Source organism: Protopterus annectens, chromosome 3.part0, assembly GCF_019279795.1.
Source record: "Protopterus annectens isolate FY-2018-M chromosome 3.part0, PAN1.0, whole genome shotgun sequence".
In the NCBI taxonomy this organism is placed as follows: domain Eukaryota; kingdom Metazoa; phylum Chordata; order Ceratodontiformes; family Protopteridae; genus Protopterus; species Protopterus annectens.
In genome coordinates, this window is record NC_056731.1 from 635783486 (window position 1) to 635807135 (window position 23650).

At 41.5% G+C, this 23650-nt stretch overlaps 1 protein-coding gene across 1 annotated transcript in view; it reads left to right on the forward strand.

Annotated features, from left to right (window-relative positions):
* Nucleotides 1-23650, forward strand: part of LOC122796501 (anillin-like) — a gene marked incomplete at its 5' end in the record, with an annotated part of 1089678 nt that overhangs the window by 593802 nt on the left and 472226 nt on the right. Inside the window, 1 exon segment of the mRNA XM_044065033.1 lies at nt 22102-22228. Coding sequence (XP_043920968.1) covers nt 22102-22228 — 127 coding nt within the window.

Genomic DNA, 23650 nt, shown 5'->3' on the forward strand with positions numbered 1-23650 from the left:
CCTTCAGGTCTTCTCCATGCCTTTCTCCCCTTTCCCCTCATTCCCCTCACTCCCTCTTGAAGAAAGCCCAAAGGTTGAAAAGCAAAGTAATCCTCATTGCACCCTTTTGGCCCCAACAAGTCTGGTTCCCTTTTCTTTGGCCTCACTTGATTCACTGTCCATGGATTCTGGATCCAGTTCCAGACCTGCTGTCGCACCCCAACCTTCACAGTCTCAAGCTGACAGCTTGGTTCTGCCAATTCCATTAGTTGCCAGGCAGAGTAATATAACTTCCTCAGTACAAAAAATTCTTCTGGCCTCTCATAAACCATCCACCAGGAAACTCTGTCTTAGCAAATGGAAGAGATTTTCAATTTGGGCCTGTACAAATCTAGATCCCTTTTCAGCACCTGCTGAGAAGGTTGTAGACTTTTTAGCTTCCCTTTTTGATCAAGGAGCTTCTGCTTCCACCATTAAAGTGGCTATGTTTAATTTCCGCAATGGCTATGGTGATTATTCTTTAATTTCCCATCACTTGTGCAAAGATTTTCTTAAAGGTGCTTTGCATCTAAAGCCTCCAAGGATCCTATAGCTCCATGGAATCTGACTGGTTTTGCAATCTTTGGTACTCCTGCCCTTTGAACCAGCAGTGACTTGCCATCCCAAATTTTTGTGATGGAAAACTTTCTAGTAGCCATTACTTTTGCCAGAAGAGCTGCTGAGATTCAGGCATTTTGTGAACCCCCCATGTCTGATTTTTTCCATAAGGATGGAGTTTCATTGAGAACCCCAACCCTTCCTTTCTAAGTAGTCTCAGAATATAATATCAATCAAACTATTGATTTGCCCCTTTTCTTCCCCAGTTTCTAGAAAATTGGACCAGTTATTTGTTTCCTTTTCAGGTCTACCCCATCTCAAATGTTATCTTATCAAGATGGCTAAGAGATTGTGTTACCTTCCTTTATAATTGTAACAACCACAAGTTATCTGTGTCTGGAAAAGTGCATTCCACCAGATCAATTAGCCACGTCAGCTGTTTTCCCTTCCAAGGCGTCCATGAGTGAAATATGTGCAGCCGCAGCATGGGCTACTCCATATATCTTTATCACTTATTACAAATTGGATATAGTCTCCAGGGGAGGAGTATTCTTTGGCTCTATGGTTCTCAGGAATATCTTTCCATAAGGTCACCCAGGACCTAAAGTAGCTAGGGACTCTGTCCCATTAGTCAAGAATGAATGAAGATTGATAAAGAAGTTATGTACTTACCATAATGTTCCATCTGTGATGTCCGTCTTCATTCATTCTTGACGCCCCCTCCTACAGATTCCTGGAGGATTGGGCACTTGTTCTGGGAATCTGTAGGTTTCACCTTGGACATGGCTTCTACCTTTCTATATTTATTCTTTTGATGTATTATTTGGCTGCTAACTCTATCTGAGGTATTGGAGGGAGGGGGCATTGTAGGTAGTCTTAGCTTGCGAGCTGTATAATGGCCGAGCCGGTTCCAAGGATCGAAACAGAGTTCCATTAGTCAAGAATGAATGAAGATCAACAGTAGAGATGGAACTTTATGGTAAGTACATAACTTTTTTTGAACTTCTTAGAGGTATTAGAAATTGTTTATCCTAGTGCCTTATGCAAACACAATCTTAACAATTCTGCTGCTTCATTCAGATTTACTGCTATAGACAGGATGTTATAAAGGTTTTAATAAGTTAGATTGGCATGGTTAAATAATAAAGAACATAGCTGGGTGACTTGTTTGGGTGCTTTGTTTACTCCTGGATTGAATGAATGACATCTTGTGATTGCTGGTTCTTTTGAGTGGAGGAGAGTTCTGGTGCTAGTTTATTTATTGTGATGTCACCTTTACAAGTTTTTATTTATTTATTATTTATTTAACATTTGTTGACCGGGAATGTCCGACTAGGTTCCACAGAGCCTGTTTTCAGCAGAGGCCCGGGAGAAACGCTCCAGATGCATGTCTTTGGAATGTGGGCGGAAACCGGAGTACCCGGAGGAAACCCACGCGAACACAGGGAGAACATGCAAACTCCACACAGAAGGCACCCCAGCCGAGAATCGAACCGGAGAACCTCTTGCTGTGAGGCGACAACGTTAACCGCTGTACCACTCTGCCGCCCAAGTTTAAATGTTTTAGCACTGAAGAAGGCCTTTTGGTTGAAAACTGTATGCTTTGGATGGAAACATTTTGTGGGCAGACAATATAATAAAATTGTTTTAACTGCTGAAGAGTGCTGGCCAGTTTTGTTTTTTGCCTATTGATAGTTTTTGGCCTTACATCTTGCCTTAGTTGAGTGGAGTTTTTTTCTGAAGCCATACTTGTGGCATGATGCCACAAACTGGAGTACAGATGAGAAAAATTCAATGGTATTTGAAGAATTGTTGGACCCAGCATTTTCATCCCTTGGATTTCCAGATACCATTACTAGGGTCTGTGAAACAGAAACTGCAGTGGTGGAGAGATCTCTGAATCCAGGATTCCCTTTCCCTCTCCAGATTCCACGCCAGTCTGTCCAGCCTGACTCTTCAGATTTTTGTTGGGAGCAGTGTCCCTGGAATTCAGGTGCAAGGCTTGTGGGGTCCTCAAGATGCACCAAAACCCATAAATGTGAAAGATGTTGGCAGTGATTCTTGCCTTAAAGGTTCTGCACCACATATGGACTCTGGGTCCACTTCTGGTGGTTACAGACAACACTAGCATGATGTGGTACCTGAACAAGTGAAGAGGTGCAAGGTTATGCCCTCTTTGCTGCTTGACAGTGATGGCCTAGGAGTTGGCTGTACAGTATTCTGGCTCTTCAGGCCTGGTGCATTCTGTCAGAGCAAAACACAGTGGCAGACAGATTACACAGAGCCAGGTTGGACCCTTAACAGAAGAAGGTCCATGTAGGGGGTTTCCAGGACTTGATCCAGATATGGGGAAACATCAAGTAGATCTGTTAGCCTCCTTTTAAAACAGACAACTGAAAAAAATTCTACTTAATACATCCTTGCAACCTTGCTTGGAAGGCAGATGCTCTTGTCATTCTCATGGTCAGGAATGTTTCTTTATGTATCTTCACCCTTTCCATTGATGCCTAAAGTGCTTCTAAAGAAACAAAGAATTACCAAAGATCATTGCAGTAACCCCCTTTTGGCCCAGGCAAAGTTGGTTCTCCCTTTTAATGGAATTGGCCAGGAGTAATTACCCACGCTTCCTTGCAGACTGGATCTGCTGTCACAGCCTTTGGGGCAAATTGTACACCCCATCTTAGAGCAATTGCTACCGGACAGCCTAATTGTTCTATTTTGATACCTTTTAGGCACTTGTTCCATGAGGATGTGCAGCAGGTATTTAAGAAGGCAAGAAACCCTGCAACTAGAAATTCTTGCATTTATATGTGGAAGATATTTTCTAAGTGATAACTACCCATTAACAATGTTCTGAAAGGGTTTCAGTCATTCATGTTTTGAAATATGTGTGAAGTGCTTAGAGATGGTTTGGCATATACCCCTATCAAGTGCACCTTGTGGCTATCTCAGCTTTTCTGTCCATGGATCTTCCTGTTTAATCTCTTGTGGTCAAACTGTTTATGAAAGGAGTGAAAGCTAATTTTTCCTCCCTGGTACCTCAGCTTTGTTCTTCAAAAAACTGATCTTGTCTGCTTTTGAATCTCTCTCTCAGGCTGATTTACGATTCATTACTTGGAAGAATGACTGCTCTAACATCTGCAAGGTGAATCTCTGAGCTGCAAGCTGTTGTGGTGGGCTACTCCTATCTGATTGTTCCCAAAGACATGGTTGTGTTGTGCATTAATCCCTTATTCGTGCCTAAAGTTAATTCTGAATTTACACTGAATGAAGCCATCAATCTCCTCGTGTTCTATCCCAATCAAACCAGCAAGGATTCTGCACACCTTAGATGTATACCGACAGCTCACGTACTAGCTTGATAGAACAAAGCCCTTTAGGAATGCCAGACATTTGTTGTCACCTATATAGGGCTAAGAAAGGTATTGGATGATAGTTGTCCTCTATTGTTTTCTGTTGCTCTCATCTTGGTAAATCTCTTGGACAGATTTAAGGCTCACTCGATGTGGGCCTTAACATGTTTTATGGCATATTGAACAGAGGTGGACTTTAGAAGCAGGGGCTTTTTACCCTTATTCCCACTTCCTCCATAGGGTAATCTTAAGGAATCTACCCAAAATGCCACTGAGGCAGTGGGAATGATGAACATAGTACACTTGTGCAAGTCCTGCTTACCTGCAGCAGTAGATATTCAAATTCCTCACTGTCTCATTTGCAGCGCCCACCCACCATCCCACAGACTGTGTGTGGCTGTGGTGGTTTTTAACCTGTTTGCCGTGTTTTTTGGGACTGGATGTGGATTTGCTCTTGTTGGATGATTCTGGCTTTAGGTACTCTCCTCTCCTTTGTGAAAGTAAAAAAGCCTGAACACACTCTCCCTGTCCATAACTGTTGGTATCCCCCTCAGTATAGCTCATCCAGTCTGCTGTCACAGGAAGGGGTGGGGGGAGGTCTGAGTTTTTTTAAAGCTGGATAGTACTGGTTTACCTTGACAGATAACCCAAAATGCCACTGAGGCAGTGAGAATTTTGAACATCTACTGTTACTAATAAGCAGGATCTGTGCAATTGTACCTTTACTCCTCTGTCACATTGCGGCTAAGGATCCTTAACTGTTCATCCCACCTATCAAAATTGTTCTCTTTTCTAAGTCTGACCAATTTGCAGTGCCATACGAGGCAGAGGCCTCTTCACTGCAAATGGAAGGCTTTATTTATTGCAGTCTTGCTGTCTTTGTTGCTGGTTAAGTTTTCGACTATAACAGCACTTCTGCCAGTTCTGCTACATTTCTGACTGGCTAGGTTAGTTCTGAGTTTGCCCGGACAGTCTTTAACAAAGCTTGGAGTTTGAGTAGAACATGCTATAAAGATATAAGCTTGAAAATAAAGGTTGGATTCACTTGATATTAATAATTTTTCTTAAAAACTGTGGGTATTGATTTCAGTAAATATTCACCATATAAAATGTTATGTAAACTGTACTGTACAAAATATGAATTTGTTTTCAGTGAAACTGGTTTCTCAAATGTGCAGTCATTTGTAGTGGCTAGAGCTCAGTGTTCCTTAATGGTACTCCAGGTCAGAATGTATCAAATTGCTTAGATTCTAGCCCCCCCTCCCGAGTTAAGTGGCTATAAAAACAGCAAACTTTAAAGTTCAAATGACTGCAGGACCTGTGACACTTATTTAGAGAGAGAGATTGAGAGTAGCTGTGGTGGTGCACTGGTTAGTGTTGTGGCCTCACAGCAAGAGATTCCCTGGTTCGATTCTCAGCTGGAGCACCTTCTGTGCAGAGTCTGCATGTCCTCCCTGCGGTTGAGTTTTAAAGACATGCAGGTAGGTGCATGTGCCTTCTGTGAAAATTGGGTGCTGGGCTGGCAACTTGACACTGTAAAAACACTACTGCCAGTCAATCTGCGGACCCTTTGATTCGCAGTGACAACCCCTAACCGGGAAAAGCTGAAAGACATTGCAGAGATTGAGAGTAGCTGTTTGGTAGTTTTTGCCTTGTTTTCAAAGTGTGCCTAGTAGATTTCAGCTCTGTGACAAAAGCTGAAATCCAGAATTCCTTACCTGTGGAAATGTAACTGCTGTTTGGTCTTTCAAGTCAAATGAACATAGAATTCTGTAATATCCATAGGTACTGGTAGGGATTGGGCCAGATAAATGGCTACACAAGAATTCTGTATGACATCTATCTATCGAAATCCATTTATTTTTGATTTCTTTGTGCAAGTATAAAACTGCTTGTATTTTATTTCCAATAGTGTTTTATTCATTCAAAAGCCTATGCCTGGCAGTTTTTGTAAGAGGAGGTATATACACCTGGTGACCTCTCCACTGTTATCCATCTTTTGAAAAGTGACTTGTCAGTGCTATTGCTGCCGTGCAAACATTTAAAAGTTGGCTTGTTTTAAGAGCAAACAGTAATTGTGTTCTTGTTCTGCCATAATAGTTTGACTAGTGGTAAGACAGGGAAGGAATTTTTGTTACTGGAGATGTCATTAACCCCTTTTTGACCTGTGTGTGTGTATGAGAGTGCACGCGTGCTATGTGGAGGGAGGGTTAATGCAGTATCTTCCAATAATTCCATTTGTTTCTGGTAAGGTAGCACTGGAAGACATTAGTTTGGTACAAATATATACAATAATAAAATCCACGATATACATGCCCTTCTGGATATGCACTCCCCGGATGCATTATGTCTTACCGAAACCTGGCTCAAACCCTCTATCCCTGATAATGAAATTATACCCCCTAACTACAATAAAATAAGACTTGACTGGCAAAGCAGAAAAGGTGGTGGAGTAGCCATCATGTACAAATGCACTCTACAAGTATCCACTATCTGTATCCCACAATGCCTGATAACTAAGAACTCTGAAACACTCATAATAAATATCAAACTTAAAGTCAAAACTATCAACACAGGTTGTATCTACATTCCCCCAGGTGACAACATAGTGACCCTAGAAAGTACCCTCCAATGGCTATCCACTACCCACCCCCAAGAAACTATTATTCTAGGAGACTTCAATATCGATTGGAAAACCTGTTCATCAAACTTCCCCACGACCCACATTAACTTAAATGGCTTCTCCCAAATTATAACTTCCCTTACCAGAATCAATAAACCCAACAAAAAAGAAAGCATCCTAGATTGGATACTAATAAACAACAAGCCCCAGTTATATAAATCAGGCACGGACATGAGTGACCGCTTCCTAACCTATATAATCAGAAAAAGGAATGACATGCCTCAGCAAAATACCCCTAAAACCATTAGAAACATAAAAAACTTTAACCTCACTAATTTCCAGACCGAACTTAAGTCATGCAATTGGTCCAAACTAAAGCTAATTCCCCTTGACGAAGCAGTCTCGCACTTCAGTGTTACATTCCTAGCCATCTTAGATAGGCATGCTCCCAAAAGAAATATCAGAACCAAAAGCAAAATAGCTCCATGGTTAACCAAAGGTACTAAACAAAAACTAACTGCAAGGAGCACAGCATGGACTTCCTGGAGATGCACCAAATCCTGTCAGGACCACATTAGATACAAACAAAAAAAAATCCACCATGCTAGACAAACAAGCCTACTATTTCAACTTGCAGAAAAAGCACAAGAATCAGCCACAAAAGTTCTGGTCAGGCCTTAACAAACTGCTCCATCCAGGTAAATCCACAACCCCCACCCTTTCAACTACCTTACATCTACCCCCTAAAAGTGTAGCAGAGGCCTTCAATACTTGCTTTACAGAAACAGTTCAGTCCCTAGCTAATAACCTATCTCCCAACTCCTTAAACACCACCTCACCCACTGCTGATAATTTACCTCCCTTCAAATTTGAGCCTATCCCCACAGACTATATTAAATCCCTATTTAAACTCAAACCTACCACCCTTGCAGCAGACTTACTCCCTGCAGAATTTCTACAAAAGGCCGCAAATGATATTCCCCACAGACTATATTAAATCCCTATTTAAACTCAAACCTACCACCCTTGCAGCAGACTTACTCCCTGCAGAATTTCTACAAAAGGCCGCAAATGATAGCTTACCCTATCTCCATCTTAATCAATCATACTATCCGTGAATCCTATGTCCCCATCCATCTGGAAAATCTCCCACATTATTCCACTTCACAAAGGGAGCAATTCCACTGAACTGTCTAACTATAGACCTATAGCCATTCTATCTCCCATAGCTAAAATAATGGAAAAATGTATACATAAGCAAATTCTGACTCACCTTATCCAGAACAATCTCCTAGCCCCATCCCAGCACGGATTTAGACCTGCCCATAGTACCACAACAGCACTTCTCTACTTCTCCCACACAATAAATCAAAGCCGTAATAGTAACATCCACTCCTCTGCCCTCTTTCTCGACCTATCCAAAGCATTCGATATGGTTAATCACCATCTACTAGACACACTAAAATCACTCTGCCTAAACAACCTATTAATCAACTGGTTCAACTCTTACCTGTAAGGCAGACAACAAGCAGTATTATGGAAAGACAATCTATCCCCCCTTCTTCCAGTCACCCTTGGTGTCCCACAAGGATCCATATTAAGCCCCCTCCTTTTCTCCATATTCATCAATGACCTACCCAAAGTCATCCCAGAAGCAATCTGTATTTATTTTTATTTTATTTATTTTATTTTACATTTGTTGACCGGGCTAGTCCAACTGGATACATGTCCATTTTCAGTAGAGGCCCGGGGAGAAAAGCTCCACATTCCAGAAAAAAGATCACGATAACATAAGTACATTACTAAGATTTAACAAATTTAACTAGTAAATACATTTTAGCTGAGAGAATACTAGTAAATACATTTTAGCTTAAGAGTAAGGAAAAGGTATTCTAAGCTACAAATCATGTATGGATATACATACAACCAAAAACAGTAGGTAAGTAACATTGAGCACTATTTGAACTTTCAGATGGTTTTACAGACAAAGATGTCAATAGAAAAGGAATAGCTAGTTTTGTGCAAGTGAGAAGAATAGGGTCAAGAGACAGTGGAGGAAGTTAGTCTGGGTTTGCACAGGGCATAGCCAGTGTGATTTAAGGTATGGTTTGAGCTTGGATTTAAATAGGGTAGTAGAAGGTAGGGAGGTAAGATCAGTAGGGAGGGAGTTCCAGGTTTTACCCACCGTGTTAGAGAATAAAGAATCTCCAGCCAGGTTGTTGGTTTTACATATCTTTACCATTATTTTGTTTGAAGAGCTCAGGTTTTTCAGGTTATTGTAGGGGTGATCAGATTGGTTAGTATTGGAGTAGATGTAGGATGGAACAGTATCTTATAGGCAATAGTTAGCTGGTTTGATAGGATAAGATTTGGCAATTCTAACCACCCTAGTTGATTAAGATTGTTACAATGATGGGTTCTATAGGTAGAACCAGTTGCAAATCTGGCAATATTATTGTAGGAGCTAGCCAGCTTGTTCAGATTGCTTTTGCATAGTTTGGTATAGATTGGGGAAGCATATAGCAGGTTTGAGATAAGGTGGGTCCGGGCAATAGTGGTCCTTGCTAGTGGGGTAAGAAAGGGTTTGATCCTATATGTATTCAGTATGCAGATGACTCTACCCTTATCTCTTCTGCCACCACCCCCTCAGAACTACAAGCCTTATCCCAAATCACCTTCAACAAAGTATAGTTCTGGCTCAACAATCGCCATCTCCTATTGAATCCTAACAAAACCAAACTATTACTTTTCTCCCCCACCCATAAACCCACATCACCAAATATTACAATCTCATCTAACAATGGCACCATTATCTCCCCAGACTCATCGACAAAACTTCTTGGTGTAATAGACAATAACCTAACATTTGGCACTCATAGACAAAACCATTAAAACAGTTAACAAAAAACTAGGCTCCTTGTATAGGATTAAACCATTCCTAACCCCACCTGCCAGAACAGCCATAGCTCGTACCCATCTCCAATCAACCCTTCTCTATGCCTCACCCATGTTCGGAAACCTACGGAAATCAAACCTAAACAAATTAGATAGTTACTATAACAATATAGCTAGATTCGCCACACCCTACAGAACCCACCACTATCTAAATTTCAAAACACTAGACTGGCTAGAACTACCCAATCAACTACAGTACAACCAACTCATAGTTATTTATAAAATCCTCTACCAACCTAACAGTACACCCATTCTGACAAACATTATAACCCCCTACAGCAACCTACCATCCCTCCGTCCATCCAACAAAATGTATGTGCAATCTGCCAAAGCCAACAACTCAGCCGGAGAATCATTATTCTCCAACTCAGCTGGCAAAAAATGGAACATGCTCCCTCCAGATCTTAACACTATAGCCTCCTTACCCCAATTCAAAATATCCCTAAAGTATCACCTAAACAAGCATTGGCTATGTCCATGTCTAAATCCAGACTAACCCATTATACATACAACCCTAGTAGGTAAACTATGCAATATAAATAACTTCCATATCCTATTTGAATCAACTTTCTAAACCAAACCCACCTGACTATTTATAATACTCAATAACCTTTAGAACAATACTAACTAAATCTAACCTAACTTCCTATCCTATCCTTTCTTATGCTTTGTTTCTAACTCCCTATCCCAGCCATGCTCATACCTTTTTTTTAACTCTTCTATATCAACCTGTTTTCCTAGGCATTCCAAGCACATGCTTTTTAATCTACGACATCTAATTTTCCAATAACTTTCCTTCTTAACTAATCCATCTTTTTTCTCCTGGTTGTCGTTCATGAAATCTATCTAAGTATCATGTCATTCTTTACTCTCACAACCTGTCCAGTAATCTCTGTACATACTTCATACTATAAACCTATAAAGATCTTAAAACTTCAATGTTACCATGTATATATATATATAATCACCTTTTAAAATGTTTACTTTTTTTTCAATGTAACCATGAATATTGACGGTCATCTTTTGTACATGTGGAGCTTTTCTCCCCGGGCCTCCGCTGAAAATGGACATGTATCCCATCAGACACTCCCGGTTAACAAATGTAAAATAAATAAATAAATTCTGGTACCTGAGTTAGCATTGCACATTACCATATGGTATTAAGGCCAGCTGCTCTTTGCATATAAATTGGTGTTAGTGAGTGCAGATTTGTATAGCTGTTAATCACATATTAATTGGTTACAGTGGAGTGATGTGTTTTAGCTTGGACTAGTGTAGCTTGCAGACCACTTGTCACCAGAAATGTGTGTATTCTTACAACCATAAGGTACCTGTGCTGCAGTCTACTTTCCACAGGAGTTATTTTTAGTCAGACTAGTTAAGAAACAAAAACGTATTTAATTTGCTTTTATTTTATTTAAATGTGTTAACTGGAGTAAAGCACTGGTCTCTGTAGACTGTGTTTACATGTTTACCTCAGGAACTAAAATGAGAGCTTTGTAATAGAGAATGGTACAGAAACAGAATAATAGACCAGCAGTAGAAATATATCGGTCAGAGATAACAGTTTGAAAGTAGCAAGCCATGTGCTAGAAAGCTCCCCGAGACAAAGCAAATACAACTGAATTAAAGCAAAGTGAAAGATGTATGAAAGAAGAGATAAAAGCATAATTAGGTAGCAAGGTAGTTAAAGCAGACCCAGAGGGGAGTTGAGGGTATATAGAGCAAGAATAGAGAAGTGTCCTGAGGAGTAAGATTTGGGTGTGCTTATGTTCAGGCTAAGTCAAGGTGTTGGGTAAAAGAAATGAGAAGATCTGGCTTTATATTGCACCAGTGTGTAACATGTGCAAGGAGCGTCTTTGAAGTGGAAGAGTTTATGCTCCCATCTAAACATTGCAAGGGAGGAGTGTTCTTTAAGAGAAGCAGGAAGACCTTTCCAGACCTGTGGGCCTAGACTGGGAAAATTGTGGTGTGAGTAGTGAAGCTGTAATTTGCGTTTTGGGAATGAGGTCATATTAGGTGGAGAGGATTTCTGGTTGTAGTCAGATGTGCATGGAAATAAACACCCTACAAAGAAAGGATTGCAGATTGGTAAGTTTGAATAGGGGATATGAATATGGCAGAATTTTTATCCTGTGGGGGAAAAGGGAGCCACTGGGCCTCAGCTAGAAATTTGCAGTGTTGCTGTATTTTGAGAGAGAACATAATCTGAAGGTTACGCATAAGATCTGTATTAGAGTTTAGACTAGAGGACTCCCTTCCCAAGGGCAGTCTAACCTATAGGGGGGGAGAGTAAGTGAGAGATTTTTATTACCTAGAAAAGTTGTTGATTTTTGGCCTGGGTATGTGGTGTTGAAGTTCAGGTGTTGATCTAGACAGATTACTAGATAGCTGACCAGCATGTTTAAAAAGTCAGTGTCAAGTGTTACTAAATGCAGATAAAAAGGAATTTGACCTGCTAGCATGACCAAGGATGAAATGATAGCCTTCTTAGATGATACAATTTAGTTAACTTAACTAACCACCCTGGTAGTACCTATGAATGCAAAATGTGCAACAGAGTATGCAGAAAATGCAACTTGATCTGAAAAAAATCTGAAGGTGGAGCTTGGACCTATGGCAGAGCTTAGAGAAAGAAAACATTCAAAGTGCAATTTTAGAAAAGAGGTGAGAGCAGAGACTGGCAGAAGCTATACAGAAGGAGAAGAAAAATATCACCAGCATTTGAAAGAAATGCTGATCCCTTGCTTGAAGGCACATGAGTATTAGTAAAAAGTCAGCTGTAGAAGCCACAGTTCATACTAAATGTTCTCATTATAAGGAAGTGAGTAGCTCTGATAGTTTCATGTTATCTACCATTTTGAATATGTATGCAAGCAGCACTGAATTAACCATGGACAGTGGTATTCCCCCCTATACTTACAGGTAAGGTAATGCATGCTTTGTCTAAAATGACTCTGATTGGTTTACTTAAAATATTAAAAAAAAATACTAAAAAAAATGTTGGCGCTTGGAGCTTATAGAAAATTTTTTTAAAAAAAATGGTAGAAAATCAGAAAGCGATGTCGGGGATTTATATGCAAAAAAATAAATAAACCTGGACTTCAGTTGGTGGGAGAGTAGATATGAAATTACTTCAAACAATTGAGGTGCACTGGATAGCCTAAAGGGCAATGCAGAGAACTGATGGTGCGAACCAGACACAACAAATCTCTATCTCCTGAAGTGATAAGTAATCTGGATATGTTTATGTGCACTCTTCAAGTTCAGCGTCACCACTGACAGTAGTTTAATAGAAGAGGAAACACTTAGCAGGGTGAGCATCTTGATCTTGGGTCCTTGACAAAAGTATTCAGAAAGGATAGGTCCAACACTGGTCTTCACTGTAGCTCTTTTCTGGGGGACTAGGAAAACTCTAGACTAGAAACCTTTCATTCTCTCTGCAGGAGGGGACCTGCTCTATGACCTCAGAGTTCAGTATGCCTCTGAGTATAGAGGAAATGAGTCTGGTCTGGTGGATGAGGAGGAATTCCCGTGAATAAAGGCAGATGTTCCTTTCACTGCCAACTGTAATTTCTGCTGACGATGCTCGCACTCATTTGTTAGAAACCACGGACAGTCAGCGTGCTTTGTTGAGAGCTAACTTTTGCTACAGAGCACCTGAAGGGGAGCTTGGGAATGAAAAGTGCCACGTCTGGGTGTAATCATAGGTTGTGGTGGGGGTGGGTGGGGGGGCTTTTTGGGAAGGGAACTCTTGTTTAGGTTATTTGGTGTTCCTGTCCTGTTATTACCTTTTTCCACCTTAATATTTGGTGGGCTAACAAATGGAAGTCAGTCAGACAAAAAAAAAAAATCTTGCTTATTGGAGGAAAACTTGAGAATATAAGGGTCTCCTTGGCTGCTGAACCAAACATTCAATCAGAATCAAGAAAATTCAAAATCTCATTTTTAACTCTTCAGAAAAGTTTTAGCTGTGCAAACAGCCATAACTCCTTACCACAATTGATGTGTAGCTATATTTCTGGACACAGTATCTTCTCCTCCAAGACACTCTCTTTAAAGGATGTTTAGACTCCTGACAAACATCGGAAACTATCTTTCAAATATTCTTTCTGCTCCACAGGTAACAATACAGCAAACTCATCTAAACTATACATAAACGTTCACATCGAGCACTGGTAATTAAACACCTTAAAGGGCAACATAGTGACACAATGGATAGTGTTCTCGCTTCACAACAAGAGGTTTACCGGTTCTTTTCTTGGCTGGAGTGACTTCTGTTCAGTATCCACATGGATGTCCTTCAAGGATGCATCTGCAGTCCGTACATATGGGTTGTCCTACCTCAGGCAGCCCTTCAGTCAGCCGGATTCCAAAGTCTGGGTCCAGCGTCGGCTGATGTCGCCCTTCTGCCCGACGTCATTGTGCCTGGGGTATAAAAGCGTCAGCCGACGCCATGTTCCTCGGTCTTTCTTGCCACGAGGTGCCCGAAGCAGTTCGCAAGTGCCGGTCGGCCAGCTCCTGTGATTTCAGCTACCGAAGACTTCAAAAAAGCTAAGTACCTCGTTGGGGACTCTTTCTTGCCTCAGCCGATGTCAGATCAAACGGTTAAAGTTAATAATTGTTTATCTTGTGGGAAACAAATACCTTATAAGGATTTCCACTCTTACTGCTTACCCTGCCTAGGCCCAGACCACGACGTCTCGGCCTGTTCAGCCTGTGCTTCCTTCAATAAACGCACTCTTAGGCGTCGGGCAGAGTTTGCAGAGGAATTTTTTGGGGACAATTTTTGTTATATCATGCCGTCGGAGCTTCCGACAGCACATTTACCCAAAAAACGAAAGGATAAGGACCGACACATGCGGTCCGCGATTTCGGCAGACTCCACGCCTAGGCCTACCGTGAGTGTCTCTGTCTCTTCTGAAGCAGAATCTCTACCGCTTCAGACCGACGACACCGCACAACCGGTAACTTCGGTACCGGAGGCCATTCCTGAGTCGGTCATAGAATTTTCGACTGAAACCGGTGCTCAAGAAATATCCGACACCATTTCTGTTGATAAATCTACCCCAGCACGTGGGGCAGCCAGGCCTCCTGTATCCATGTCCATTAAGGCCTTTACACGGGCTAAAGCTGCTAAACAGCTAAAATCTCTCCCTCCCAAGGCTATTCCTCAGGGATCCACTACCAGTTCACAAATCTTAACCTTGGCTGAGGGCCTTATTTCCTTAATCAGGGGCTCTCAGCCGCATCCAGACAGGGGCTCTCATCCTCCTCCAGGCAAAAGGCCCAGGGTTGAGCAGACAGATCCCCAGTCTTCTGATGAGGCCTCAGATGACTCTGCCCTTTCGGACTACCAGGAGGAGGCCCTTCCGGCCTACGAGGATTCTGATGCAGAGGAATCTATTCCCTCGGCCTCCCCACCCGAAGAGTTTTCCTTTGGGGAGACCCTTCACTCCATGAGAGAGCATTTCAAATGGCAAGGCCAGGAATTCTCTGATTCCAGAAAGAGGTTAAGGACCTTTTTACATTTACCTCAGCATAGACCTTTGGCTATCTCTACTGTTTTGAATGTTATAGAAGATGTGTACTCTGAGTCTAGTATTTCCCCTGACTCCCTTCCTCCAGCCCCTGTCAAACCTGACAGGTACTATAGGGTCCCGGACTCACATCTATACCTTTACAAGGGCCACTCTGCTGACCCAGAAACTATTTCCCAGGGCCCTAAAGGGGTTACAACTACCACTGCCAAGAATCCACTTCATTCTGAAAGGGAATCCGGTGCTTTAGAGAGATGGGGTAAAAAAGTGTATACTTCTTCCACTCTTTCTATGAGAGCATTAAATTGTCAATTCCATATGATACAGTATCAAGAGTATCTGTTAGAAGAATTGCATAAAAAACTATCCTCACCTGAACCCCTAGACCGCAAGGCCCTTCAGGATCTGGTGCATAACTCTCAACAGGTTAGCAACCATTTCTTACAGTGTGGTTATGATGCATTGGAAGCTTCATGTAGGTCAGCAATGACAGGTGCAGTCATACGTAGACATGCTTGGCTGAAGGAGCAAACACTGCCAGATCATATTTAAGCAAAGCTTCTGGATGCACCACTGGAAAAACAAAAGTTATTTGGTTCCACGGCTCAAGAGGTCTTAAAGAAATTTGAAGAAAAGGCTAAATCAGTTCAAACAGTCAAAGATTTTCTCCAGGTCCAACCACCAAGATTCAGCAGAAATTGGCCTTCTAAGAATTGGTCCTTTCCGGACATAGACAGATTTCAAAGAGGGAAAAACAGGTGTGGCAGAGGTAGAGGGCAAGCTCGAGGCTCCTACAGAGGACGTCAATGGCAGCCTCCTACCCAAAGAGGTAGTGCAGGACCTACTTCTACTGCACAAGGACAAACTCAATGACTTGACTTCTGCCAACCAGGGCTCAATTGGAAGCACCTTTGGGCGGAAAGCTATCTTTATTCTCAGAAGATTGGCACAGTATTACAAAGGACAAATGGATACTGCAAATAATAGACAAAGGATACAGATTCCATTTTCATACATTACCAAAAAGACAAGGCATGCCAAACCTGCCACCAAATCAAAGGGCAGAGGCTTTCAAGCAGATTTCCAAACTACTACAAATGAAGGCAATAGAAAAGGTCCCTTTCACAGAACAAGGCCAAGGATTTTATTCCAGACTATTCCTTGTTCCAAGAAAAGAAAAGCAATGGAGGCCTATTCTAGACTTGTCCGCACTGAATACTTATCTCATCGTGCCAAAATTCAAAATGCTGACCTTACAGCAGCTCCTTTCCATGCTGGGCAAGGGGTCCTGGCTGGTAACTCTAGACCTCAAGGAGGCATACCTGCATGTCCCTATCAGACAAAGTTGCAGAAGACACCTCAGATTTCTTGCAGGTTCAGAGCATTATCAATTCTCAGCATTGCCTTTTGGCTTATCTACTGCGCCCAGAGTATTCACGAAATGCCTGGCATCAGTAATTGCACATTGCAGACTTCAGGGGATTCAAATATACCCATACCTAGACGACTGCCTTATACAAGCGGACAGCCAACAAACATTGTTAAACCACTTGAGCTATGCCATCCGCCTACTACAGGCCTTGGGATACACAGTCAACTTTCAGAAATCAAGACTTATTCCATCCCAAAGAATAATTTTTCTGGGTGCAAAGCTGGATACAAACACCCAAATGGCTTTCCTCACAGAAGAAAAACAAGAACAATTACCGGATTATTTCAAAAATCTGACAACACAAACCCAGCTGACTGCAAGGAAAATCCTGCAGGCCCTGGGTTTCATGGCATCTTGCATTCTGCTAATTCCACAAGCACGGCTACATATGAGGAAACTGCAATGGTATCTAAGGAGTCTATGGTCTCGGCACAGTCACAGCCTAGAAGCCTTGATCCCCCTCATTCCATGAATTTCTGTGGTGGGCACAAGCAAGTCAGTCAAACATGGGTCTACCTTTCAGCAAGCCTCATATCAGCCAAACCATTACAACAGCCGCCTCAGACCATGGATGGGGAGCGCACATGAAGGGCAGATGTATTCAGGGGCAGTGGACTCAAAAGGAATTGTGCCTGCACATCAACCAAAAAGAAATGCTGGCAGTGATACATTCAATCGAGGCCTTCAAACATTTCCTGCATCAAGGCCACCTGCTAATAAAGACAGACAATACCACAGTTATGTGGTACATAGACAAGCATGGAGGTACCCATTCCTACCCTCTTTGCAGGCTGGCAATGAATCTTTGGGAACTTTCCCTAAAACTCAGTATACAGCTGCATTCCCAGTTCGTACCAGGAAAAGAAAATGTACTGGCGGACAGCCTAAGCAGAAACACCATGGATCCACACGAATGGATGTTGCATCCAGACATTTTTCTTCAGATAACACAATCTTGGGGAAGGCCGGACATAGATCTTTTTGCCTCCCCCCACAACCATCACCTGAAGAAATTCTGCACAAGGACATACCATCCTCAAGCATGGAAGGTGGATACCCTATCCTTCAGCTGGAATGCTCTAACAGTATATGCATTCCCACCTCTTCCGTTAATGAACAAGGTCTTACTGAAGATCAGGACAGAACAACCAAAAGTGATTCTGATAGCTCCAGACTGGCCAAGACAACACTGGTACCCACTGTTAAAGAGCATGACACTCACGAACCTGTGGCCCCTACCACAATGGCCACTTCTTCTGACACAGCACAACTACAAAACTCTGCACTCCAGCCTGAAAACCTTGCAACTGTCAGCCTGGAAAATACCTTGACTCCTCACCAGGATAAACTATCCAAGAGGGTAAAGGATATCATCATGGAAGCTTGGCCTTCCACAAGAAAGGCATATTCAGCAAAATGGAAAAGATTTCAACCTGGAGCACCACAGGGTCAGGATCCGACAGTGATGAGCATCCCACATATCCTTGAATACTTGGCTGAAATGCTCCATAATGGCCTTTCTTACTCATCCATAAAAATTCATGCTTCAGCTATTTCAGCAGAGTACAACACTGATCCACCTGTATTTTCTCATCCTCTGCTGAGGCAGTTTCTAAGAGGGATAAAAAACATCAACCCTCCAAGGACACCACCAGTGCCTACATGGGACCTTAACTTCATGTTGGAAAAATTAACGCTACCCCCATTTGAACCAGCAGCATTTTCAGATCTACAATTCCTGTCTTGGAAGACTGCCTTCCTTCTGGCCATAACCTCAGCAAGAAGAGTATCTGAGTTACACGCCCTCATGGCAGTACAACCATTTCTCATTTTCCATAAGGACAGAGTCTCTTTGAGAACCAACCCTTCATTCATGCCAAAGGTGGTATCCAGGGTCTCACTGAACCAAGCTATCCACCTGCCTACTTTCTTTCCAAACCCACAAAATAAAGGAGAGAAATTTCTGCATACCCTGGACATTCACAGACAGTTGCGTTACTACTTGGACAGAACTAAGACTTACAGAAAAAGTAAGCATACGCTGCTGGTGTACAAGGAAGAGCAATTTCCAAACAAACAGTTTCAAAATGGATAGGAAATTGCATTCGATTCTGTTACTCGTTTCATGGAAAAGCCGTGCCAGCTACCATCAGACCTCATTCCACCAGGGCAACAGCCACCTCCACAGCCTTCTTAAGAGGGGTGGCTATAAAGGACATTTTAGAAGCTGCTACATGGAGCTCTGTGCATACATTTTCCAAGCATTACAACCTGCCTTTATATTCCAGATCCAGAGCAGGCTTTGCTACGGCAGTCCTGCAGGGCATGTTAGCTACACCATCCTTTTCTTAGGTCCTACCACCCCCAGCTTGGCTATGGTATTCTACCCATATGTAAGGACTGCAGATGCATCCTTGAAGGACATAGTACAGTTTTGTACCTACCATAAATGTAGATGTCCGATAGGTATGCATCTGCAGTCAGGTTTTCCCTCCCTCCTACCCCTCTGTGGTATTCTTTGGGTACCTATCCCTCTTTTTAGCTAGCTGGGGTTATCTTTTATGGTGTATTTGTTGTTTATTGGTTTGCATGATTGGAATTTATTCATTTATCCAAAATTTAGCCTTCTCTAGAGGGCACCTGGCATCTGGGGCAAGAAAAACTGAGGAACATGGCGTCGGCTGACGCTTTTATACCCCAGGCACAATGACGTCGGGCAGAAGGGCGACATCAGCCGACGCCGGACCCAGACTTTGGAATCCGGCTGACCGAAGGGCTGCCTGAGGCAGGACAACCCATATGTAAGGACTGCAGATGCATACCTATCTGACATCTACATTTATGGTAGGTACAAAACTGTACTTTCTCTGTGTTCGTGTGGGTTTCCTCCTGATGCTCTGGTTTCTTCCCACATTCCAAAGATGTGCATTAGGTGGACTGGACACACTAAATTGGCCATAGGTGTGAGTGTGCGTGCGAATGTGTGGTATGAAAGAACTGCGGTAGATCTAGTTGCCTGGTGGGTGTGATCCTTTGCTCTAGCTGATTTGTCACTGTTGAGGTGACATCCCAACCCAGTGTCCAAAAATGGGAAAAGGAGTTGTGGATGTATTCATCTTTCATGCTGGACTACACCAGAGATTTATCTGTTTGCCTAGTTTATCTCAAGGGACCAGGCTTGATAAAGATGGCCTTTTTATTTGAAAAGTGCACAGAAGCAGAGTCTGCATACAAGGGGGCTTGGAGACCAGGCATGGCCAAGAACACCATGAATTTCTTAACCACTTTTTTAGGTAGCAAGTAATTCAGCAGAGGAGAGGTTCAAGTTTTCTTAAACATCCTCCACCACTGGGACCAATGGAAGGTTGCCATGTTTGGGGCATCATCCTCCAAAAGATTATTTACCCTACTGATCTCTGGGGCAGCTGATGGTTGCTCCCAACTGAATACATCTCTAAATCTTGCCAGTATTTGGGTAAAAGAAAACCTCTTTTTGGGTTTCTGAACCTGTTCATTTTCTGAGAAAACTGATCGGACTCTGACACTTTTCAAACCTCAGATTCTGGGTCCCCTTCAAAAATCAGGATCCTTGTGTGGTTGAACAGGGGTGAGAGCACCAGTTTTACTCCTAATCTAGGTTTGCATCCTGTAATCAATGCCCCTAATCATGGATCTAGCCATAGCTACCAGGTCAGGTGAAAACAATCTTGAGACCATTTTCCTGCAATGTGGTGGGTCTCCTGTCTTTTTTGCATGCACAACACTAGTGGGAAAGTCCCCTGGGAGGAGAAGCTGAGTGGTTCGATAGCACCTGCCCAAGGCTAATGCAGAGTCGTAAGCTGAAGGCAGAGGCATTTTTCTTGATCTTCTTGTGTTTTTTTTTAAGTGCATCAGGATTGACTGGTGGAGGTGGGGCACAATGTATCTGCCTCCATCAAGTCAGGAGAAAAAAAATAGCCAGATCAATACCAAATAATGGCTTGCATGATCAGCCTACTGTAAAATGGACAAATCCCACTATTCTCTCACCAAATAATAATCTGAAGTGTATTCTGCAAGTTTCAGATCCAAATGATTAGAAACAGCAAATAAAGCCTTAGACAAGAAATAAAGCATAAACTATGAAAAATGCTCATCAGAAATGTTTAACATTCAAAATGGTGCCAAAATAGGGTTTTAAACGAAAAAGTTTAAAATGCATTTGTTTGCTTCAAATAAACATAACCCCAAAGAAAAAAGCTGCAAAATCTGCAATTTTTCCAGTCAAATTTTTCAAATGAAGCTTTTACTCAATGGCAATACGAGATTAAGTTGCTGCTCTGGAATTAAGAGGCAATGAAAGAAACTGTACTAAAATGATGTTAGTACAGAAATGGAATTAAACATTCACAAATGGCCATAAAACAAATTACAATGGCTAAAAACCCACAGAAACCAATGATCAACTTATAATAAATAGCATTGTACTGCAGGTAAATACTGTAATACTGAAAGGCATAATAATGTGGCAAGACTGTTGCATTGAGGATTGTGCAAACATTACAATATCGAGGTAACTGAGAAGCACTGGAAGCATAAACCCCAAAGTATTATAGCGAATGGTGAACTTTTATATCGCATGGGATCATCCATTACCAACAGTTCAGGAAAATAGATGACAGAAAACCAAATATAGTAGTCTATGAAAAGACAAAAGTAACACTGATCATTGAAATTGCTACATGCAGTGATAGTATCTTATGTACAGAGAGAGACAAGTCCTAAAATACCAGAATTTGCAGGCAGAAATGAGAGCAGTGTTGAATAAAGATAACCAGTTGGTTCCAGTAGTAGTTGGAACAATTGGTTTCATAAAAATAATTTACTGGCACATATCTAAATACAACTGTAAATATAACTGTATGAATTGCAAGAGGAGTCGATTCTGGGCGCATTGGGTGCTGTGAAGAATACTTTGTTACCAAGGATTGAAACTGTGCCAATTTCATCTTTAATCATACCTTGACTTAGAAATGGAGTCCATTCCTTTCCTATTAGAAACCAAAAGTAAAGTAAAAACTCTTACTTAACGGTTTCCTAATTAAAAAACAATCAAAGCAGCAGAATACACTTTTCAAGTGCAGAGAGAAAAAAGCAAGAGGCAGGAAATAAAACCCAAACGTTTGTGAGCTCAGCAGCTTGAAGAAATTGAGTAAGAAGCAGTCTTCAAAGAGATCCTTCACTTATCGCACCCAGGTCTTTTGAGTTTCTAACATGAATGGAAAACAGAGTCCTTTCTGTAGGTCTGGAAGGCAGACAGAAAACCACAAACTTACAAAGAACAGACCAAAACTTTGAGGCAAAAATCTTGATAATTGATAGGTATGTAAGAAGAAAGTGCATAGTTTTATTAAGTACCACTTTTTAAATGTTTGAGGGATTACTGATGGGCATATCTTTGAGTAAACCTACACTGCCATAACTCTGCACACACATTCATTTTATACATAGTGAAGGATTATTTTTATATGGTAATATATCTGTATTGGTGAAACATGAATTTCTGCATTAGTGCGTCTAGTAATTTTAAGGAATATATTTTTTTTTATAGATTAATAACTGTAGCTTTTTATTTTTCCCCAGATGTTGCAAACTACTACTTCTTTGTAATGTTCCGTGCTGGAGCAGAAAACATCGTGGCAACACCCCTGACCAGTACACAGAGTTCATTAAATGGAGATGCGCTTTCCTTTTCAACAACATTTACTCTGTAAGTGCTATGCAGCATTTTATAAGGAATCTAATTAGAGATTGCAAAAATCTCAATCAGGTATTTAAACTCAAATGAAATATGTCTTACATTTTGAAGGAAATGTGGATTAGCCATCAGGCTGAATGGTGTCATGTCTTTGCATTAGGTTAACAAGAAATTTAATCTCACTAGTCCTGTTTTAAGTCATTTCTGACTGTGTCTTCAATGTTTGGGGAATGTCTAATCTCTGCTGCTTGTTCTTGATTATCAAATTCGCTGTCTTTTATTTTTTGTACTTGCAAGTTGTATTTGTTTGCCTTGCATGACAAATTATTTACACTCTGTCTTCTGATGTGTAGTCTTCCCCATGTTAATTCCTCAAAGTTTCTAAGGTTATAAGAGTATGATCATTTAAACCATTTCTAGGGTTGTAGTTTCTTTTAGTCTAACCTTTTGGCCTCCAGCACAGTCACTTTTGTTACAACATCTCCGAATAAAGAGTTGGATACATATTTACTTGCCTACTGATCTGTGCTTTAAAGTTAAGAGTTTTGTGGTCAATACAGGAAGGAAGGATTTCTCTTTCCACTTGGAAGAGGTGAGCAGGCAAATGGCCTTTTCATTCTTTGTCCTCTGTCTGACAAAACTGGCATAAAAACGAGTTATGACAGTGCAGTTTTAGCGTATAGAAATTGACCCCAGAGTCGTCCCTCCTCTCAGATATGCTTTGTAATCTGCTTCATTTATCATCACTGCCAAGTGTCTTTTCAAAACTGAGCTATTGTACAAGCATTTTGTTTAGACTGATGTGATGTCCTTCTATCACTGTTGCAGTATCCTTCATTTTAGGGATCTCCTGCCTAGGATAGCCCAATGTCTGGTTAGTATACCTAAGCCTTTAGATCTTGTATGCACTGTACATCACACATATGCTCCCCATACAGGATGTAGGACATAAAGGTGATGTACGGATGCAGTTACCCAGAACTACTTTGCCACCAGTCCGAATGCCATCATTGATAGTCTGTCTGAACACCATTTGCTGTGTTGATACCTAGACATTGGATATGTGCCCTTTTAAAGGCTTTTTTTTTTTTTCATTTTCTTATTGTTGGTCTTGTTTTCTTTTGGTTACCTGGAGTTAGTCATCCAAGAAGGGAAAATATCAGTGTGGGAGACGGATTCCCCATAAGGATCATCATGAACAGTGTCGTCTTTAATTGCTTCCCACGACCATACTTCCTGCTGTATTTGTAAGGTGTTTGTCCCCTAATACTGTTAATAGCCAGTTGTCTTCCCTGGCCATTTGTCTCTAGAACCAGTGGTTTAAATAGTTGGCCCTGAGTAATATGGCCGAATCATCTATTCCTGAAGTACTGCCATCAAGCAAGAAGAAGGCCATAAATTTTGGGCAGAATCGTTTGCTGTCCATCCTCCAAC